Source organism: Pungitius pungitius, chromosome 1 (assembly GCF_949316345.1).
Source record: "Pungitius pungitius chromosome 1, fPunPun2.1, whole genome shotgun sequence".
Lineage (NCBI taxonomy): Eukaryota > Metazoa > Chordata > Actinopteri > Perciformes > Gasterosteidae > Pungitius > Pungitius pungitius.
The window spans coordinates 16,066,862-16,087,131 of record NC_084900.1 but is presented as its reverse complement, the minus strand read 5'-3'; the positions used below and the strand labels follow the sequence as shown (position 1 = coordinate 16,087,131).

Here is a 20,270-nt window from a genome sequence, read left to right as displayed (position 1 = left end):
CCACATCTCCACACCACATTCAACCGCTGAGCAAGGCAACTTTGGAATACCTGTTTGTCCTGGAGGTCAGCGGAGAGCTCGTAGCTCTCAGAGAGCGAGCGTGAGCGCTTGATGGCCTCCTCCTCGGCCTGCTTCCGGAGGATGGACTGCGAGTGTTGAAGCTTGGGCCGACGGGGTCTCTGAGGCCCGGGCTGGACCCCGTGGCTGTAGAGCGGGCTGTCAAATCGGTCGGGGCTGATGGCCGAGCCGTGAGTCACCGGTCCCTGGCCGAAGCTGGCACCGCCATCCAGGGAAGGGCCGCTCTCGTTGGGCCGTCCATCCCCTTCCACACTGCGATAAGAGAGCAAAGGGAGTGATTAGAGCTTTCATCCTCTCTCTCGAAAGGGAGAATGAGAGTCGCATTTTTGGGGTTGAGTCATCGGGTTAATCACAGCCGTCTTCCTGATGCAAGAGATGAAACATCAGGGCAAAAAGTTGTTTAAATTCATGATCTCAGGGCATCACAGGGGTGAACTGCAGTTACTTTACAGTAAACACAAAAAACAGGTCATTCAACTGCCTAAGCTGCTTAGTACTGGCTTGGACCTTTGGAATATTTCTTCTCAAAAATATGACAACCTGATCCAGAATTAGCTGTGCCACATTGGAAAAAAATGAATGCCACATAAACAAACATCTTATACAAATAATGTGAAAAGAACAAGGTTACTCACTCACTCTTACATTCTGCCGTACAACTAGAGTGCTGCTTATTGCGAGAAAGATTCTCTATAAATTGCCAACTCTTCCTCCATATCTTGTCCACCATTCTTTCAGTGAAGTGAGGTCCAGAGTACAGAGGCTCCTCCAGGAAACTCGAGTTATGCCACCTTTACGGCCAATCAGAGAGGAGTTGCATCACGTTTGCTGCAGCGGCAACTCGCTGTCCCAACACACGTTACAAAGTCCAGTTCAGAGAGGAACAAATACAGCTTTAGCAATAGCGGAGATGTGGTTGTACGTGCTGCCTGTCTCTTTCCGCACGGATATTATACTAAAAAACATGTCTTGTTCTCCGCGGTACATTGCCTTCACTGTTTGCTGGCTTTCTAATGTGTTTGAACTGTGACTAGACACACCCATACAGTGTACACAATCCACTTCCTTCACTAAACAGCCTGAAATCAACGTGCGGCAACAACAGCTCGCCAGCGAGCAGCGGACGGTGCAGAGTGAAAAAGTGGAAGTGGAATATGGTCAAAAGTTCACAGGAGATTTTTTTTTCTTGACATTTGATGTCACAACATCAGTGACTTTTCACTCTGAACGGAATGCAGATGTTTTGATTTGAAACTGCTCCCTGCTTGCACACCAACAAAATGTTTGCAAAGGGTTGTCATTCACGTTTGACTTACTTAAAGCAGAGCAGATGTGACAGACTAGGACGTGTTGTTTTTTCTCTGTCCATTAAAATGCATACTTTCATTTTGTACATTTGAATGTGATTCATAACCTACAAATGTGTCCCTGCCCGTCTGCTGATTCTTGTTGAAGATGCAACTTTTTAATGTCCGGGAGCATCTAGAAAATATTATATTTCAAAAGCTTAGATGGTGTTTGGGTGCAACTAGAAGTATTGTCATTTCTCTAGGTAGCACAGACGTTTAGTTTCACTAAATGCTGCATCAGAGTGAATTTGCACATCAAGTGGCCTACTTCCCTTTCTGACCCACTCAGGGTCAACCCAGCGCCCCGTAATTTCCGACTGACTCCCACGAGGGAACAGGTCCACATGATGTTTAGGTGTGGACAAGCAACTGAAAAGGCCTCTATGCAGCTGAACCAACAAGACGTATCGCAGGGCACATTTTATTGCATAACTGGGGATAACGGGATGAATCTCCCAAACCATCTGTCGCTGCAAACGTCGCCGTCCCTGGAGTTATAAGTCACCGCTCTGGAGAACAGCTCGCATTGCAAATTCTAAAAAAAGGCAAATATATGAAAATATATTACAAATATGTACGTGGTCGATGCTTAACTACTGGCACAGGGATTGACTTCTGAAAAAAAAAAAAAATTAACATTTTGAGTACGTTAGCCAGCTACCGTTAGCCAGCTACGCGATGCCCCAATGAGCTAGCATGGTTATGAAGGCCTTACATTAAGAATCGTACTAATACCTTATTGAATTCAAGTTGTAAAATGATATTATTGTATAAATCTAACCTTAAATTAATGCCGATATGCTACTGATAGACTACTACTTTATGATTACTGCAGCTTGAAGTGCTTCACAGATGACAATTCTATTACGGAATAACACGAAACAAATGTTGACACGAGAAAACAACCGCTAAATAAATAAATAGATACTTTTTCTTATAAGTTTTACAACTTGAGACCAAAGCAAGCAAGACAATAAATTAAATTAAATGTAATGGCTGCACCAAACTAAGACATTTTGCTGTAGAAATAATGTTATTTTGGTTGTTTGTTTGATCGTCCTTCCATCTTTTTCCTACTGGTGTATTCTTTTCACTGGGGAATGACAGCTGAGTCTCTATTAAATAACTGAAGAAACATAAAGCATGGAGCGGCTTTTAATAGCTACTACAGTGCTCCTCTGGGTTCTGCTCTCTCACTCCGTCACCTCTAAAAACATTCAAGGCACAAAGTCAAAACGAAAGGCGCAGTACTGGCTCGGCCTTCCCCCCCCGATGGGACGGGAATTCTCTCTTCCACTTTGGTTCCTTCTGCTCCACTTTCTACCGACTGAGAATCCAGGGCGACTGTGGGTGAACACAGAGGAACGAGAGTGGGAATTAATTCTGCTGCCTTTTTTGCTCTGAGGTCACTGAACGCGCCGCAGAGTGAGGTCAGTTTGTTAGTGATGGCGGAAAGAATGGGGTAAAAACGGGAGGAGGGCAGCGCTTTAAGAGCTGTGATGGCCGTCGAAGGAAAAAAAAAGAAAAAAGGACTGAACTACAGAGGAGCAGGAAGTGGAGTGACGTCATTCCTGATTAGAGACAGAAGTCACATGGTTCAGGCCTCTCGACGTCATTGTTTATCTTCACAGGTTATATGTTGTTGTTGTTATTCTCCCAGGACCTTTTTTTTTTTAAAGTGACTGTACCCTAACTGTGAAATATGATCACACAACATTAGCAACAACTGCTCCACACAGTCTGCTCTCCTCATGCGCCAGGAGCCCCGTCGGTTCCGATGTCGGCATGGATAAGCATGTCAGGTCAGCTGGCAGTGATTTTCAGCTATGGGATCCAGAGATTTGGGAGGGAGGTGGCAAGGATTCTCTCGTTCTCCCCTACTTCCCTCTCAACACGTCCCGAACAAAGAGGCCCAGGCCCAGGTTCTATCAGTCGGACCTGAGGGAAGAAACATTCCTCCATCCCGGAAAAGAGGAGTCACATCTACAAGCGTTCTGGGAATAGAGGAAGGCTAATGAAGTGCAGGCGGGGGCCGCGGTGTGGAACCAAGCAACTTAAGAACCAGGGGTCTGCAAACGCTTTTCACACGAGTTCTCTGCGTTTCGAGGGAAAATTGAAAATGAAAATGAATCAACTTTCGGGTGTTTTCACTATTCTTTATTTCACGCAGGTTGCCTTCATTGTATTGTTTTTTGCTTTTTGTTTTTAACTGTTGTAGTTTCTGTTTCAATATTTGATAAGGTACCAGACAGGAAGTGAACTTCAGCAAAAAAATGTTCTAGCAACAGACTGGTAACTAAAATGTTTATACAAATAATCTTAAATACTACTCTCTTGTATCAGAAGGATCAATGTGAACACAATGAGTGATTGCAGCAATATAAATTGGTCAAGTGTACGTGTCTTAAAAAGCGAGCACATCGGAAAGTAAGTAAGAGCAAACTCATGTAAGTTATATAAAAGTAATATAGCTGGATGAAAACATACCTTCACCAACATGGTTGCTAATGAAGCCTGATCTGCCTGCTGAGGTGTATTTTTATCTGCGATGGCAGATGGGAATCTGATCCCCTCATCAGGGTGATTAAGATAAATTATCTGTTGTAAACACCAATGCAACACATGTAAAAACATTATCAGATTATTTACCTTTTACTGATAATTCTGTTTTTCTGCAATAGTTACGTGTGTGTAAAAACCCCAGTGAACTGACCCTTTCAATCAAATGAAACAAATCAAAATTCCCACCCCCGCATGCACCGACAACATGTGCCAGGAGCGCTAAAAAAAGCAGATGTTTTCTCTCGTCACAGCGGCCCTGAGAGCTCATAAACACAGACGCACGCACAGGTAAAAGGTTAGGTGAGACCACACGGTAACACGTTAATGGAATCCAGCATTAAAAAAAAGGTAAAATCTCGCCAGTAAACACTCGGGAACGTTAGTCATTCTAATGGAGGATTCTTTAAGCAGACAGCAAGGAGCAGGCTGGGGATTCACAGTGGGACACATCTGGAGAGCCGCTCTGGCCGGCGGACTGTCGGTTTTACTCCTGAGAGTTCACAGGCAGAGGATATATATCGTCCACCGGAGCCTCACCAGACTCGTGGATGAGAGCTACTGTAAGTTACTCCAGTCTGGGAGCTTCTCATAAAGCGACCGCCATCTGCCGTCTGATCCGACCGGAGGCCGCCGGTTCCTCAGTGTGTCATCACGCCTTCTGAGAGGCTTCAGTCTGCAACTCGGAAATTATAACTTATGAAACGTTTTCATTATTCATCGACAACTCCAATCACAGTGTCTGGAGGATGATTAGCGCTGGAAACGTTGAATACGATGTTGACATTTTGCGACGGAACAATGAGCCGGCTGCTTATTTGACTGGAGGTCTTTGAAGGAGGAGCTTTATCAGCACAGCACACGTGCAGCGGATTAAAAACAGTTAGCGGTTTGATGGCTCGTCGAATGCCATCCGCGAAATGGCTAGTTAAAGCGATCACAAATCAATACTACTCTGTGTGAATGAGGGCCCCCCCCCCCTCCCAGGACTCACACAAACAGCAACAACAACAACCGAGCCCGCTGACGTTATCTTACAGTAATGAATATTTGAACTACACTCAGTACCTGCCCTTGAAGAACCAGCGTTGAAAAGGCACACAGTCACGGCCAGCCGGCGGCAGGGCCACGCCACGCCACAGGAATGCCCTCCAGGGAGGGGGCTGGGGTGGCAATCCAACTCACAGATTGATTCTGTACAGTGAGACTAAACACTCCACAGAGAAAGGGGGGGGTGGGGGGTCGGCATGGGTCCGCTTTCTTTCGCAGTGGAGGCAGTCCCAGTTGAAACTGGCAGACCCCACTTAGAAATTCACGATGTTCGTGACTTGAAGCCTCGCATTCCTCGCGTCATCTTTTCGAGGTGGATTACGCGAGAGCAGCAGGTTATTCCGCCATGTGATCCAAGCCCCCCTTTCCTTTTTCTTTTTTTTTTCTTTTTAAGCCCAGCTGAAGCACACATGCACCGTCTCGCCTCTGTTCACTCCAACAAAGCCTTATGAGCTTCAGCAGCCTGGTGCAACCTCATCCAATGACAAAAGGCACACACTCTCTCTCTCACACACACACACACACACACACACTAAAACAAAAACACTCTCCTATTACTCTTACCAGCCGTTCAGCTCCAGTTCCAGCAGCGACTGAGTCTTCTCGGAGTTACACTGCAAACACCACATGCCGCTGGCCGGGACTCACAAGGACCATGTCACCCAAACCCTAACGCTCCCCATTACTGCCTAGAAGGTGCCTCCAAACCGACAGACGCACCTCAGCGCGGCCAGGGTTTGTATCTGGCTGCTGGTGGAAGACAGTTCCCATTTCTTTGCCCTCTGTAGGAAATGAATAGAACCAGCCCCTTACGGGAGGTCGGCGTCCATGGTCCAGTGTGCAGAGCCTGGAGCCTCTGACAGAAAACAAACTGTGCTCTCTCTTTTTCCTCTTCCTTTCCGTCTGTCCTCCCGTGTGCCGGGCTGGTGGAAGTATAAGGGGGGGGGGGGGGGGGGGGGGGGGGGGGCGGAGGCTGGGAGACAGGGGAGTGTGGGTTCCTCGCCAGGTCCCGAGCAGTATGGAAGGGGGCGGGGCGCGGAGGAATGGGGTGCGTGTGTATGTGTGTGTGTGTGTGTGTGGTGGCTCTGCGGCTGGGTAGAAAGAAAGAGAAGGAGGCGAGATGCCTCCTGCATAACGCTAATCTTGCAAGGGAGGGACACAGAAATGACCCTGGGGAAGTGGACGTGGTAGAAAGAAATCCCGTGTTATCGGGGAATGTGAAAACATAAGAGAAGGCGAGAGACAGAGCTCCAGACGGTGAAGGTTGGGAACAGAGATACACGTAAGAGGACAAAGTATGAAGTGGTGGATGGTTGCATAGAGACAGAAGATAGTGGAGGATCACGGGGCTTCTTTTGCATTAAAGAAAGCGCCTCTATTAATAGAGCCTTTCAGGGTGGAGAAGTGACTGTTATGATGTGCACTAAGAAAAGAACCAGAGGATTCTGGGTGTTTCTGCTGCAGCCAATCACAGACGAGTAAAAGTAAAGCAGCATTGTTTGATTGAGTGGTTGTACATCAGACAGCCAAAATGCACCCCCCCCCACCCCCCCGGTACTGCACCCATCGTGGCTAATGCTTGCCGGGTCCTCGGTCCCCCAAACCTGACGCTGCCTCGTCTCCGGACTACACAGCGCTGACTAATCACCCCTCTGAGGGAAGGGGGTTGGGGCAAATTGCCCTCGAGTCAAAGGGATATTCTACCTAATGACAACAGGCACAGGAAACAGGGGAGAATGACTCCCACATGGAGCCAGTTTACAGGGCCACCAATCATCTACACACACACACACACACACACATACATATATACATACATACAGTCTCTAGAGGGAGATGTTTGTGTCCTCTAATTATACGTCTGCGCCACTAAAATGATTCCCCTTCTTTGGACTGTTTATCATCTGAGACTTCAAAGCAAATCTGCAGAACGAGAGTCAAAAAAACCCAAAAGGATAAAGTTGTGCAAATCTCAACCTGTGTGCTGGATCCCTGCAGGGGTTCGTGCACACAAACGCACCTGCAAAGTGGGACTAAGGCGATTCTGTGCAGAGGAACTGTTGTACTTTGAGACCTTGACCTTAGCTCTGTCGGCTACAGACGCCTTACAGAGCCAGACCCAACTTACAGATCAATTTATTCCTGAGTGAAAACAAGCAACGTAAGGGAGTGCAAAACCGGTTTAGGACGTTCCCAAGAAGCGCAGATGGAGGCAGACGTTTAGGAATTAGAAATGTGGGGGCAGCGGCTAACTCGGCTTTATTTGTTTGCGAGTGAGAAACGAGTTCCTGCCGCCGCGAGCCGGCCGCCATCGTTCCGGCTCGAGGGCAGCGTCCTTTGAGCCATCGCATCGTCCAATTAGATGGATTCCAGGTGAAGTCGGAGCTTTAAAAACTGTGCACAAGCTCGAGGGACACTCATCGCGCGCATGGAATTCACTCTGTCTGCGTCTCTCTCTCTCTCTCTCATCACGATCCGGTCCAGTCGTCCCGTCTGGTGAAGGCCCGCTAAGTCTCCTGACTGCCGGCTCTGCTCCAGAATGATGTCATCGAGAATTCCAAGCAGAGGCCCACTCTCTGCTCATAAAAAAAAAAAAAAAAAAAAACGCCATTTCTTCAACTCGATACATATGGTCTTTTTCCCCTCTCAGCTTCCACTCGATCATCCCCCTTGCTTCAGTTCCACTGCCCCCCCTCCTTATCTTTTCTTCTTCCTTCTTGTTTCAGTGTAAGGAAAGCTAGACACATTACCCTTGGGACGTGGCCAAAAAGGGGCACCCTCCGGGTCAGCTGGGCGTGAACGCCTTCGTCAGGTGCATTCCCACCGACACACGGTGCCCTGAACAGCAGAAAGAGGTGGGTCCCCCCGCCCACCCCGTGAAGCGGGCCAGAAAGACACAGCGGAGGATAAGGCGGCCGGAGGAAACGAGAGGGGAAAGTGACGGAAACCCGGTCACAAGGGCTCCGTCTACATGACATCACGCCGAGCGGCCGAGATCTGCGCTACGAAACGGAAAATAAAAATAAAAAAATAAAAATTTGAAAAAAAACACCGCCCAGTCCGGTCTGGAAACCATTAGAACGGGGCTGATGTCATCGCTCGATACAACAGCGTTCTAAATGAGATGTAGTGGCGTAGCTTTGGGAACACAGAGGACTTTGTATCGGAGGAAGAAAATAGAAACACATTTTCCCTACGGATTCTCAGGAACAAAAGAATCTGGATCTGGCAGCAGATGTATAAATAGTGCTGAAATGAGAGTAATTAAAGGATAAGCTGCCGGAGCTCATCACATCCTGGCGGCAAAGCCGGAGCAGATGTGCTGCCCGTGGGACCCTGTGGGAATGATCAAAGATCATCAGTGGCAAGTGACGCCGGAGAGAGGCTTTTCTCCCGTTCGCACATCACTCCATGGAACTCCGATACATGCAAACAGCAGGCTGAGCAGCAGGAGATGCAGGTCCCATGCTCCTTCTCTGGAAGAAGAGTTCAACATTTTGGGAAACAGTTTGCTTTCTTGTTGAGAATCCGATGAGAAGACTCATCTCTCTCTCTCCTGCGCCGTATATGTGTGAGGCTACGGCCGGGAGGCGGTGAGCTCAGATTAGTATCAAAACTGGTTTTTACTCCTTTGATTCCTTCGATTCAGCTTTCTACCTGAATCAAAGGCCGGGCAACATATCAGCGCTAGTATAGAAAAGAGTTCTTTACAATCAAAATGACACCCAACAAATGAAAAGGATCCTCACTCCCTCCCAGTGTTTTTCGTGGGTTTACATTCCAAAGACATTTGGAAGTCAGGTGGGTCGGAGACTCTGAATTGCCCCGAAAAATAGGAATGTGGGCATCTAGCGACTTGTCCCGCCTGCCAGACGAAGGACTGGTCTTGTCTTGTGATTTGAATGGGAACCAAACAAACCGTTACACAACAACAACAACTGTGCAGAACTCCTCCCGATGGCACGCCATCTTTCTCGCCCCCCCCCCCCATGAGGGGTGGAAGTGTGGTGTTAACTGTCACCGTTTAATAGCAGCGGGCTGTGCTGGTTTCCTTTCAGTTCACTCAGAGACCACATTTTCCCTGAAACCCCAGCACAAAACACCCCGCAGCACTGTTCTCCGCCTGCTAAAAATACACCCACGTGAGGTGACACACTCGGGGGAGGGGCGCGAACAAGGCGGCGCAGGGCAAGAGGGCGAGAGCGCGCATTAAAGCGAGAGAGCGACCACCGCACGCCGCGCCGGTTCAGGTCTCGTCATCGGCTCCTTTTTTGTGACTGTGACATTGAGAGATTTTGAGGGTCGGGTGGAAAACGGGGCGAGAGCCACGGCTCGGGGCATTAATACCACGTCACGTGACACCGAACAGCCCCCCCCCCGCCCGCCCGCCCGCCCGACGTGATGAGGCCCGCTCGCAGAGTGATGACGGCGCCACCCGCTGGTCGCACGCGATACTGTACGCATCCTTGGAGACGTGTGGCAGGGGGGAGGTCACCGAGGTCAATCCCGTGGGGGTCGGGGGGGGGGGGGGGGGGGGGGCAACAATCTATTTGAGACTCACACCTGTCTCGAGTCTCAAAGAGCAGGGGCCTGCGGTTCACATGCCGCTCGCGTCTCTCGCTCGTCCTTATTCCAGAACTGATTTCCAGGAACCATCCGTCAGCAGAATCCTGGAGAATAACAAAGAGGTAAAGCATATCTGTCCCTCGGTGTGAACCAGACACGATGCCCTAAAATGATGATCGTGTGTGGGTCTGTTTGTGCACCTTGCAAAGCAGCTGAACTGACTGTGATCAGACAAACAGCTGATGATCTTAAAATCCTTAATGATCCTTAATTACTCAAATCAGATGTCATTAGCAAGCATTGAAAAGTGTTTTGGTTTGGAGCCGATTGTCGCACAAGTAAGTTTGCACGAGCTAAATAAGACACTTTAATTGCATGGAAGGATTTGAACTGATGTCTCAACTTCACAAGTAAAAAGGGAGGAAAAGCCTCTGAATTCCTACAATCCTGGAGTCTGCGATGGCCTACATTCCACCGCTCACCTCTCCAGACACAGCTGCCCCAACCACCACCGCAGAGTCTCCTTCGGCCCTCCGGTCACTCCCCACCGCGGGCGCCCTGACCCCCCCCCCCCCCGGGCTGGAGCCCGCTGCGCCTCCGTGGCAACCCTGAGACACTGCGGCCATTGAGCCCCCGAGGAGCGGCTCGGCGCTGGCACCGGCTATTGTTTGAGTTGGCGCCGCGCATGAAGGGCCGCCATTCTCGCTTCTGCTTCGTGGCGTGTTTTTCCGCTAAAACAACAGGAGCAGACCCGGCAGAGGAGGCCGCGACATCTGCCGAAAAATGTTTGCTCACGTCGGATTTGGATGTACGAGCGTCGGGGAGACCTCGAAAGCTCCTGATTCGTCTCTGGAAGTGAAGGCACAAAATGCATTTTCATTCTAGCGGCCCTCATTAGCTGGCATGAAACAAATGATTTCAGCAGAAAGGGCCCAAAGAAAAGCAGGATCGAAGAGAATAATGATAATAATGCTCTGCTGTTCAGATCCCGTGAAGATGCCATAGAGGAGACCCCACTTCCATCATTTGATCCGGTTATAAAACGGCTTCGATTAAACAAATACAGATGCTTCCATCTGTCTTTTTGTTATTCGACCGTGACCACTAGCGAGACGATTTGCTCAAATGGAAATCCATTAAGGTTCACCAGAAGCTTCTCAGACTCCCGCAGGGCCCAAAACGGACTCGGATCCCACTATAAGCCGATGTTTGTCAAAAGAAATCCAGACCCTTTCTTTCTCCCAAAACTGGAACCTCCAGGCCGTCATCGCAGATTGAACATGAGAAAAGGATCAGCTTTCAGATGTAAATTTAATCCCTTGCATTCCAATACAAATTGAAAGCAGAATTTAAAAAAATAGATTACAAATGATTCCAGCCACTGAACAAGCACGGCGACGTATTGGGAGGGTTAGAAATGAGCTAAAAAAGTATTTTCAAAAGTACCACAGACAACGTGAATCAATCACTGAACAAAAGCGCAGCGATGAAGCACCCCGTCATCGATGAAGACTCTTTTCTTCCTCCGCAAAAGGAAGCAGCGGAAACCTTGCGTGCAGGTCAGCAGACTGCCGAGAGGATTCATGTTGACATATTCCAGTGGAACGAGATCTCCTGAGTGTGCAAGTTCCATTCATACCACATTTCCAAAAGAGACCTGCCGGCTGCGAGTCAGCAGATCTTCTGTGTTTCTGCATTCCGGCTCGGACCCGCAGGCCGAGGCGCCCCGAGGACAACAAGCAGACTCCGATCCGCGATAACGACTCCCCGGAGGAGGGGGGAAAAAAACGCAGCCGCGTGTTTACCGCTTCATTTCTCCGAATGCCTGCCTCCCCCCCCCCCGTGACTCCCTCACTGGAGACGGCGCCAAAGCATTCGCAAAGTAAAAGGGCTACGACGCGCCATCTTTATGACAAACTACAGCGCGTCATCACAGGAGGAACATGGAACCCAACATGGGGGTGGGGGGGGAGCTCCATAAAGCTTACTGGTTTATTGACTGAAAGCACGGCGCAGGTCTCTGCGGGGGCCCAGCGATCGATCTGCGGCCCCTCCATCGCTCGTTAGAGGCCCCTCCCCACCCCGGCCCTCTGTGCCAAACAGGGTTTCGAAACGGGTCATTTGTGCATCGGATCGCAAGCGGAATCGTGCGGAGGAAGGTCAGTTTGCACAAAAGGCTGTTAAGACGTTGCCAGAGTGAGGGTTAAAAAAAAAAGAAACTGGGGTAAAAATAAGCGTGATTAGATGCGAGCCCCCCCCACCCAGAAGAGAGCCAGCTTGAAGCTAATTTTGCATCCTGCTTAAAAATGCTGACTTGCAATTTCCGAGGCCGAACGGTCCAAATCATTACTTTGCCCCTTAGAGTATTGTAAAAGGGACGTTTTATTTGAGATAAAAAGTAATGGCCTGCATGAACACATGGACATTTATTCAAATCCAAACCGACGGGTGACTTCACACTAAAGCACGGATTTTCCATTCGGCCGGCTTCCAAAACAAAATGGGCTTGGACGAGCGAGTGGGAAAAGGTCGAGGAGGTTTCTCTTCCACCCGTTTTCTGGAATCCCACAGATCTGTGAGAGGGCGGAGGTGCGGCCAGAGAGACTGATTTATTTGGGTTGGTTGGTTAAGGGCTCTTTTGGGCGAGTGGGTGCTGCCGTTTTTAATCAGCCGGACTTCCTGACGGCCTCAAGCGTCAATCAAAAGCAGAAGGCCGTATCGCCGTCAATTTTAACAACCACGTGGTGATCTACGGCTGACGCGGGCTGTTTGAGAATGGGTTTTTTTCGGGGGCGTCCACTTCCTCCAGCAGCGTCTAACGCTAAAGCTTCGGCTTGGATTCCAAAGTTCAGGTTTTAAAAGGTATTGGTTTGCAGAATTTCTTGACAAAAAAAAGAAATAAAAGTCATTTATTCTGGGTAAAGGCAGTCCGACACTCGCTTACGTATTCTTCCCTATTATGGCCTGCTGACTTTGTTTTGAGTTTACCTTTCACTTAAGGTGACCTTGGGTGTGCAGGTGCAGGTAATAAGACACACCGGGACGAAAAAACAAAGCATCGGATCGTTATTAAATTGCTCGAGCATAGAACCCGATGGGTCCATTTAAGTCTTTTTTCTTCTCGGGGCCATTTACACAACCGCAACATATTATCCAGAGCTATATTATCCTGTGGAGTCACGTCTCTGGATATTTGATAAACGTCCAATATTTACCCTCAACTCGGCTCTGTTCAGCTCTCCAAAAACCAGAGGAACCCGTCGCATTCCGCCATGTTCATTCTATTCTATATATTCTATATCGAGGAGGTTTCTTTTAACCCCTACGGCTGGAAGCGGTGCTGATGAGAGGAGGCCATAAAACCACCAGCAGAGAGCTGCTGAGGCGCTCTGCAGGGTTTCTGAGATAATTATCTGTGAGTTCATCACTTCCACCCCCCCCTCTCCCGTCCCTTTTCTGAGCCAACGTCAATCTAAGAATATCGATTGTGGCCGCTTTAAGTTAACGACTTTTGTTGCTTGCAGGATACACTATTTAGTTACCAAATCGCACTGGTTACCATTTAAAAACGAGCCCTATACGGTTGATGCTTGATCTGATGAAATGCTAACCCTTAGCCCACCAGTCGGTCCAGAGACGCCTCCCCGCGCTGGCAGACGCTCGGGTCCAGCTCGCCTATGAACAGCCTTCCAGATATTATCCCGCCCCGACTTTCCCTTCGCATGAGGCCAATTGCCTCATCTGACCCTTCAACCGGCACACTGTGCAGCTCACTAGGAAGGTGTTGCAGAGGCTGCTAGAAGGAGTCGGTTCAGGGGGAGGGGGACACGGTGAGTCAGCAACCCGGTGACATCCTGCCCCCCCCAAGATAACAGGATGCTCTTCCTTGTATAATCTGTTGATGGCTTGCGTTGCATAAGAGGACCAGCGGGAGTGTGACAGGTTCATGTCGTTGTGCGCTGGGCCTCCTGTTGTTGCATCGTGCTTAAACAGCTCCTTAGTTACTAATCACGTACCCAAACCGTTTCTTTTCTGTTTTGGGATACTTTGCGTTGAATGGATCTCTGCGTAACAAAGGGGGAGGGGGCTGGGGGGGGGGGCAGCGAGCATGCATGAGTACAGTGCCATGCACAGCAGCTCAATACACACACACCTGCAGTGTCTGACAACCTGAACAGCTGCTGTCTCCTCAGAAGCAGCCTAGACTCCACACAAACACACACACACACACACACACACACACACACCTACCTCCACGCCTGAGTCTCCGTGTTGAACTGCACGCTGCCCAAAAAGCTGCGGCCTTTGCTGACAGCTTGTACCCTGAGTCAGGTGAGGAGGTCTCGGGCAGAACCTCCACCTGACGGATTAACTCCGCTCTAATCAGCACATTCCCCTTAAACGTCAATGGGAAGAGGAGGCTCTGCACATGCGGAGCGCCCTCCCCCTGCCTGTCCCCTGGGCCCCCTCACAGCCCGCACTCTTTCCTTGGATCCCTTCTTTTCGGCTTTATAGGCTGTCAGCTCCCCCCCCCCCCCCCCCTCCCCTCTAATCATGTGTCTCTGTGACCATTATTTCAGCTGCTGTGTTGGTTCAGTGAGGACACTGAGCCTGCAAGGTCACCGGTTGTTGTTGTTTCTCTCTCCTCCCCCCCCCCCCCCCCCCCCTCGCCCTTTTCTATCCTCCCTCTTCAGGACATGCGGTGTGGCCGAGGGGGCAATCTGAGCTCTCATCCAGAACACATCCTCCGACAGCCCGTTAGATAACGGGTCGGCCACCGATCCCGCTGCATCCAAGGGGGAAGTCAGAATAGGATTGGCATTGTGCGCCACTGTCCGACTTGGAAAGGTTTGAGTTAAAGGACGGGAATGCGGCGTCGTGTGTCAACCCCCCCCCCCCTGATGTTTACTCGCCCCCCCCCCCCCCCCTGTCCTGCTCAGGCCAGTTCGGTCCAGTTTGCCACGGCTGATGAAAGCATGTCAGTGCTCACGATTCTCCGAAATGAGCCCACGCTTTGTGTGATTTACAGGGACAGTTCACCCCGGAATCAAAAAAACCTTTCAGAACTTATCCAGACTCATGACTTTAAATAAAACTGGATTTTCTTCTCCTTGCAACGTATTGTTTGCAAGAATAATTCGGCCGCAGATTTGAGAGTCATTCTACTTAAAAGGGTAATACTTTTCCCCTCTGGCAAAATGCTGATTATATCAGAACCGTTAAGTAAACCTAAAAAGCTTCTCTCTGGGAGAAAAGCCAGAGGAGCCGGCCGGCTGCAGCTGTCTCAGCAGGACACCGAGGCAATAGCTTTAAATTGTCTTCTGTCCTCTCGCCAGCGGCTCGCAGGGGAGTTTAAGGACTGCACATTTATGTGACTCGAAACATCTCACTTTGTTGAACGACTTAGCTCTGTGCCCTTGACTTCCTCTCAGCAGAATGCCATAATCAATTTACTGATTTGATGCAAAGCTTCTCTACGGAAAAAAAAGGCATTTAAAGCCACGGAGCATCAACATGCCGACACGGTCTCTCTGCCAACAGATGGGGCTCTTGTACAGTCAACGCCGCACTGAGACGGGCTGCTCTCACATTTAGGGATGTCTGACTGATAAACAGGAGGGAGAGGGATAATTTGACTCATTTGAATTGCAGGCGCTGCTAAGGTCTGTGAGGAGTTTTTTTTTTATCTCTTTCCATTATCTGTTGTAACTGTCTCCGGTCCGAGTAAAAAGCCTGGACATTATACAGGAAGTAAAACATGCACACGCATGTAATGCTGCTGCTAGTGGCGATAATGACAGAGATAATTAACAACAATTCAATACAAATCAATACAGACGGACAATATCGGTTTGGTGTGAATGAACCTCCGGGAGTGATCATGAAGAAAAGTCGTGTGACTTGGAACCCGAGTGCGGACGAGATTGAAGGCGGGATCCATCACAATTGCATGCACGTGCAGAGATCTCTAAGGCCAGTTGTCAAGGCAACAGCGAGGGCGGACCTGCACTGTCCGTCAGGCTTGAAGATATATAGACGTCGGCAGTGTGTGTGTGTGTGTGTGTGTGTGTGTGTGTGTGTGTGTTTGTCAACATATGCTTGCATTAACACACAGCTCGGAGCGATTAGTCCAATCAGGATAAACATTTAACTTTAATGACTGTTTACCCGACACAGTCCCAGCCTCCCCGACCGCTTCATGCAGCGACGTGTGCATGTGCCGAGGACAGTCCGGGGCCCATGCAATGCTAGCAACAAAAACAAACATTCATTTTTTTTTAATTTGCTAAATATTTAATCAAAGTAAAATTCAGCTTTAATGGGTTTTAGATAAGACTGACGCGCCCCCTCGTCCAGTTGCCACAAATTATCCCTGATATGGTAGCAGTGGGAATCTAATGTTTAGTCCTCTGCCAGCAGCCATATTTCATCCACTTATACACCTATTCATTGCAGAGACAGAGCGTAAAGACCCCAAAGGGAGCGCTCCGTGTTACAGAGTAAACGCGCTGTCCTGCCATCATCGCCTTCACATGAATCAAGACACACTCAGAATAACGAGGGCGCACTTGGTCACTGGATTAAGCAGCAATTTACGCGCGGCTTCCGATTCGGGGCAACGCAACGAGGCGGCGACGAAGACGCACAGTTCACACGTGGCAGCACTGGGGATTCTGCAGCAGAACACTAAATTGGGCTCTGGAATCTGCGATTATGAGTCCGTCTCTCCACGTTCATGCAGAGTCATTGTGAACCCAAACTCGGTTGTGTACGCGTCATGCATACGTGCACATGGCACAACAAAACACGAGGTGCAGCATTTTGTACAGAGGAGCTGCAGTGCAGCAGCATGAGCTCATCACTCTCCTCTCTATCCATCCCCTCCTCCTTCACGACCCCCCATCCCACCCCTCCTCGCGCTTGCCATTACATAAGTTAATGCAGCACACACCCTCATTATTCTCCAGGCAGACTCGTTGCGAAGAGAAGCAACGGAATATGTCAAAAAGTAGAGCAACGGCAACAAAACAAAACACAAAAAGAGTCAGCGGCAGTTTCCCTCTGAGGTTTCACCATCACACCGGCCTCTAAGAGCAGAGGACACATGTTTTGGCTGCAAAAAAAGGAGGAACACCTCACATATCTAAGACAATTCTTCCCTCCCCCCCATGCATCTTTATTTGTGCATGTGTTTTTTCTCATCAGACACCTCAAAACACCCGCGTGACCAAGAGCCCCCTCTCTAGAGGTCGGCCTTCCTCAGCATTAAACAGACTGGCTTCCTCAGATGATGAGCATTCCAAAAAGGTGTACGGCTTAGCATGAGCAGAGTGGATGCCGCAGCGGAGGCAATGTTCCCAAACGCACACCGCCACCATGTCGCAACCCTGCAGCAGCTCGAGGTGAACAAGGCAGTAGGACCATAGTTTATCACGGAGCCATTCATTTCTCCCATGATAACAGCAAACTTGTTTCCTGAAAAGCAATACAAGTGTAACATAAAGAAGAGTTCTGGCCATACAACGCTGATGTCCCTCTGGGGGAAACATACGTGTGAATTATTCAGCAGAAGGGACACTGACTGCAACTCAAGCGTAGATGAGAAAACAAAAAAGGCTTTTGCATATAAAGTGCTTTCGACGTCAATGAGATCCTCGATACTGTAAACCAAAGCACAAACACACACAGCGAGTCCTTTTCCCTTTTTTCATGGGCACTGATAATGAAACTAAAACATCCACAGTGACGCACCCGACAGGAGAGGCTGAGGATAAAAGGGCTGCTATCCAAAGTAAAATCACAAACACGTCAGTGGGAATATGCTGAATCCGCCGTGAACACCTACTTTTGGACTCCAGCCTGTGGTCAGAATCTGGAGACGAATACTATAATTCCAAAAGGAACACTACAGCGAGTCTGCTCTATAAAGAAAGGTCCTGCTGACGTCTCTGACCAGGAGACGGCTTCCATCCGAGACACGTCTCAGCTTTTCCACCCCGGAGAGGATTCTCCCCCCCCCCACCCCATCACCACAGTGGAACTGCAAGCGCGCTTTGGCCCGGTTGCTACTTTTCCATTACAAGCAGCAGCCTCACTTGTCACACGGCCTGCATCCCGTCGGCGGCGTTTACCTCCAGCGAAGCAGCGCGGTTCTGTCGGACGGCGTTTTAACCTCCCAGTTCAACCGGGTAAAGGCTCCTCGGGTGGGGGAGGGAGGGGGGGGGTTCGCTGCGGGACGAGAAGCAACAAGCAGAAAGCTCCGGACCCGCACGCGCTGAATAAGTGATGCGGCCGCTTACTGGCCGACACAGAAGCAGAGGATCGGATGCACCCGGGTGTCTACGGTGTCCCCCCCCCCCCGCCACTGGACTCCTTTGTCCTCCATTGTTTCTCCTCCAGGACATTTAGCAGGTTTGCATCAACTGACTCGGGAGGTTGACCTGATCCGAGGAGAAGCTAATTTTGGGCAGTTTGATTGATGATTGAGAACCGTTAGAAATACAAACAACAATGGAGTTTAAGTTATAATAAAAATGAGACATTATTAATTGTGTGTAAGTTTGAAGAGGTCAACACAGAAGTGCTAAAATACAGATCGATACTTCCGGGTTTAAAACCAAAGGTTGAATGATGAAGAAAAATGTACAATAGAGGAGACAAAATCAGCCATTCACACGATTCCATCACAATGGATGATAGAAATAAACCTTTTCTCTGTGAAACAGAATAATGGGAAGCTTTTTCCTGGTTTCTATTAGAGGGAGATTTAAATCCTGGGCGTGTGAGGACATTCCTGCTGTACTGAGACAAAGGTAACACGCAAGTAGGATTAAGATGAGAAAAGAATGGCCGCATTATTCATAAATCTTCTTTATCGAAGTCACGTTCTTGATAAAGTAGACCTTGAAAATGTCTTTTCCTGTTATCGCCTGCGTCTCCCCGCCGTGTGCCAGTGGTAATGTTTCCCGCGGTTCTGGCCAGGAAACCGCGGGGCTCGAGCGTACAGACGGGAATATTACTCCATCAGAAAGGGGGGGGGGGGTGCGCACCGCCAGCTCGCACTGGTCCGAGCCACAGGTGGCCTCCTACCTTATAGTTCGGCTGGTGACGCAGTACTTCCACATGGCATTCCACATGGCAGTGACATCGCCGGAGGCGTCAGACATACCCGGAGAGACGGAGCCCAACAGAAAAATAACAACAAAAACAAAACAAAAAAAGTTTTAAAAACGGAAACAAAAACGACTCCCCCTTAAAAGAGATGCCAAGAGTACAGCTTGTGCTCGCTCCCTTCTCCACCGCAAATTACACCCCACATCCTCCACTTTCCACGGAAAAAAAAACCCACACTGGAGTTCGTTTAAAGTTACTCTGCTGCCTCTCCTTCGGGTTGCTGCTCCAGCGAGCGGCCTGATGACCAAGTAAGGTAAAGGGCCGGCACGCCTGTCAGAAGACAATCATCCCTCTTCTTAACAAAGGCTCTCCACCCACAACGAACGGACACCCCCTTTCCCCCCTGTTGTCAGTTCCGTCCAATCCAATCTCTCGCTCATCTGCTCCGGCGCTGGGCAGGGCCTGCAGACTGAGCTGGATGTGTGTTTGCGTGGAAGTGACTGTAAGAGCGAGAGCCAGATGGATATAGATGGGGTGTGGGGGGGGGGGGGGGGGGGGGTGTCGAAAGAGCACGGGAGTGCTCTCGGCCCTCGTGAGTGTGGTAATACTTGGGCGCGCGTCCAACCATCACACGGCTCTCAGCGGGAAGGCCACGCGGGAGGGGGAAGGGGGGTGGGGGGGGGGGTGAGCCCCAGTTCAGCAGCTGGGAGAGGTTCTGTTTGGAGTTACGACGCCGGGCGTCGCTTGAAACAACACGCTCTCAGTCCCAGGGACACAATCGGACCACCATACGCCGCGTTGCGCCCCGTGACCGTGACGTTCCGGGAACAAGAAGAAACCCAAGTCGCGCTGAATCATTCCAGAGACAACCGGGTCACAGGTCGCCCGTTATAGGCTGTGGGCTACTTGTTTAAAACAAAGTAGACCCTTTGAAGTCGCTCATGCTACATTGCAAAAAATCTAAGAAATCCGACTAATAAGATGATAATTATATTTCAGGCGTGCGGTATTGCACCAACAGCTGGGGGGAAGGGAGGATTGTGTGTGTGTGTGTGGGGGGGGGGGGGGGGGATCCACTGAAGCCCACGTTCAATGAACAGATGAATCGGTGATGCATTATTGATGAATCACCAACACACTGCGATTCCTCACCTTTTATCTAATGCTTTTCCCAAACCGCGTGTTTTCGCCGCTGCTCCCGCTTGGGGTTCAGACACCAAACATCTGCGCGGCGTGAAGGAAAATAAATTTTAAAAAACTGGAGGAAAAGGGAGTATAGTCGGTTACTCCGCGCAGCGAGGGAACCACGAGCGAGGAACAGCATTCCTTTGCAGCTCAAACTGCTACTTGAAATAAACGCGTTACAGATGCCAGGAGCGGTTTCAGCTGAAAGTGAGGACCATCAGAATGTTAAAGAACCGTCCGTCATTTTGCTTACATCTTCAACAGCTTGCGGTGGTTTTGTGCAAACCAGCACAATGTGCATCTCAGTTCAATGTCCATGATGCACGTGGACCATCAGATATCCGTGTCGTGATAGGCAGTTGTTGGATT

At 49.6% G+C, this 20,270-nt stretch overlaps 1 protein-coding gene across 7 annotated transcripts in view; it reads right to left on the bottom strand.

Annotated features, from left to right (window-relative positions):
• iqsec1a (IQ motif and Sec7 domain ArfGEF 1a) overlaps nucleotides 1-20,270 on the bottom strand; it is a 61,375-nt gene that overhangs the window by 12,482 nt on the left and 28,623 nt on the right. For 4 of the 7 annotated variants that reach the window (XM_037478192.2, XM_037478198.2, XM_037478193.2 and 1 more), the window contains one exon: nucleotides 51-330. In XM_037478192.2, coding sequence (XP_037334089.2) covers nucleotides 51-330 — 280 coding nt within the window. Of the gene's footprint in view, nucleotides 1-50; nucleotides 331-713; nucleotides 1,371-5,600; nucleotides 5,939-18,692; nucleotides 19,196-20,270 lie in introns of those variants that run through there. The other 3 variants (XM_037478196.2, XM_037478197.2, XM_062562633.1) reach the window with 3 other exon arrangements.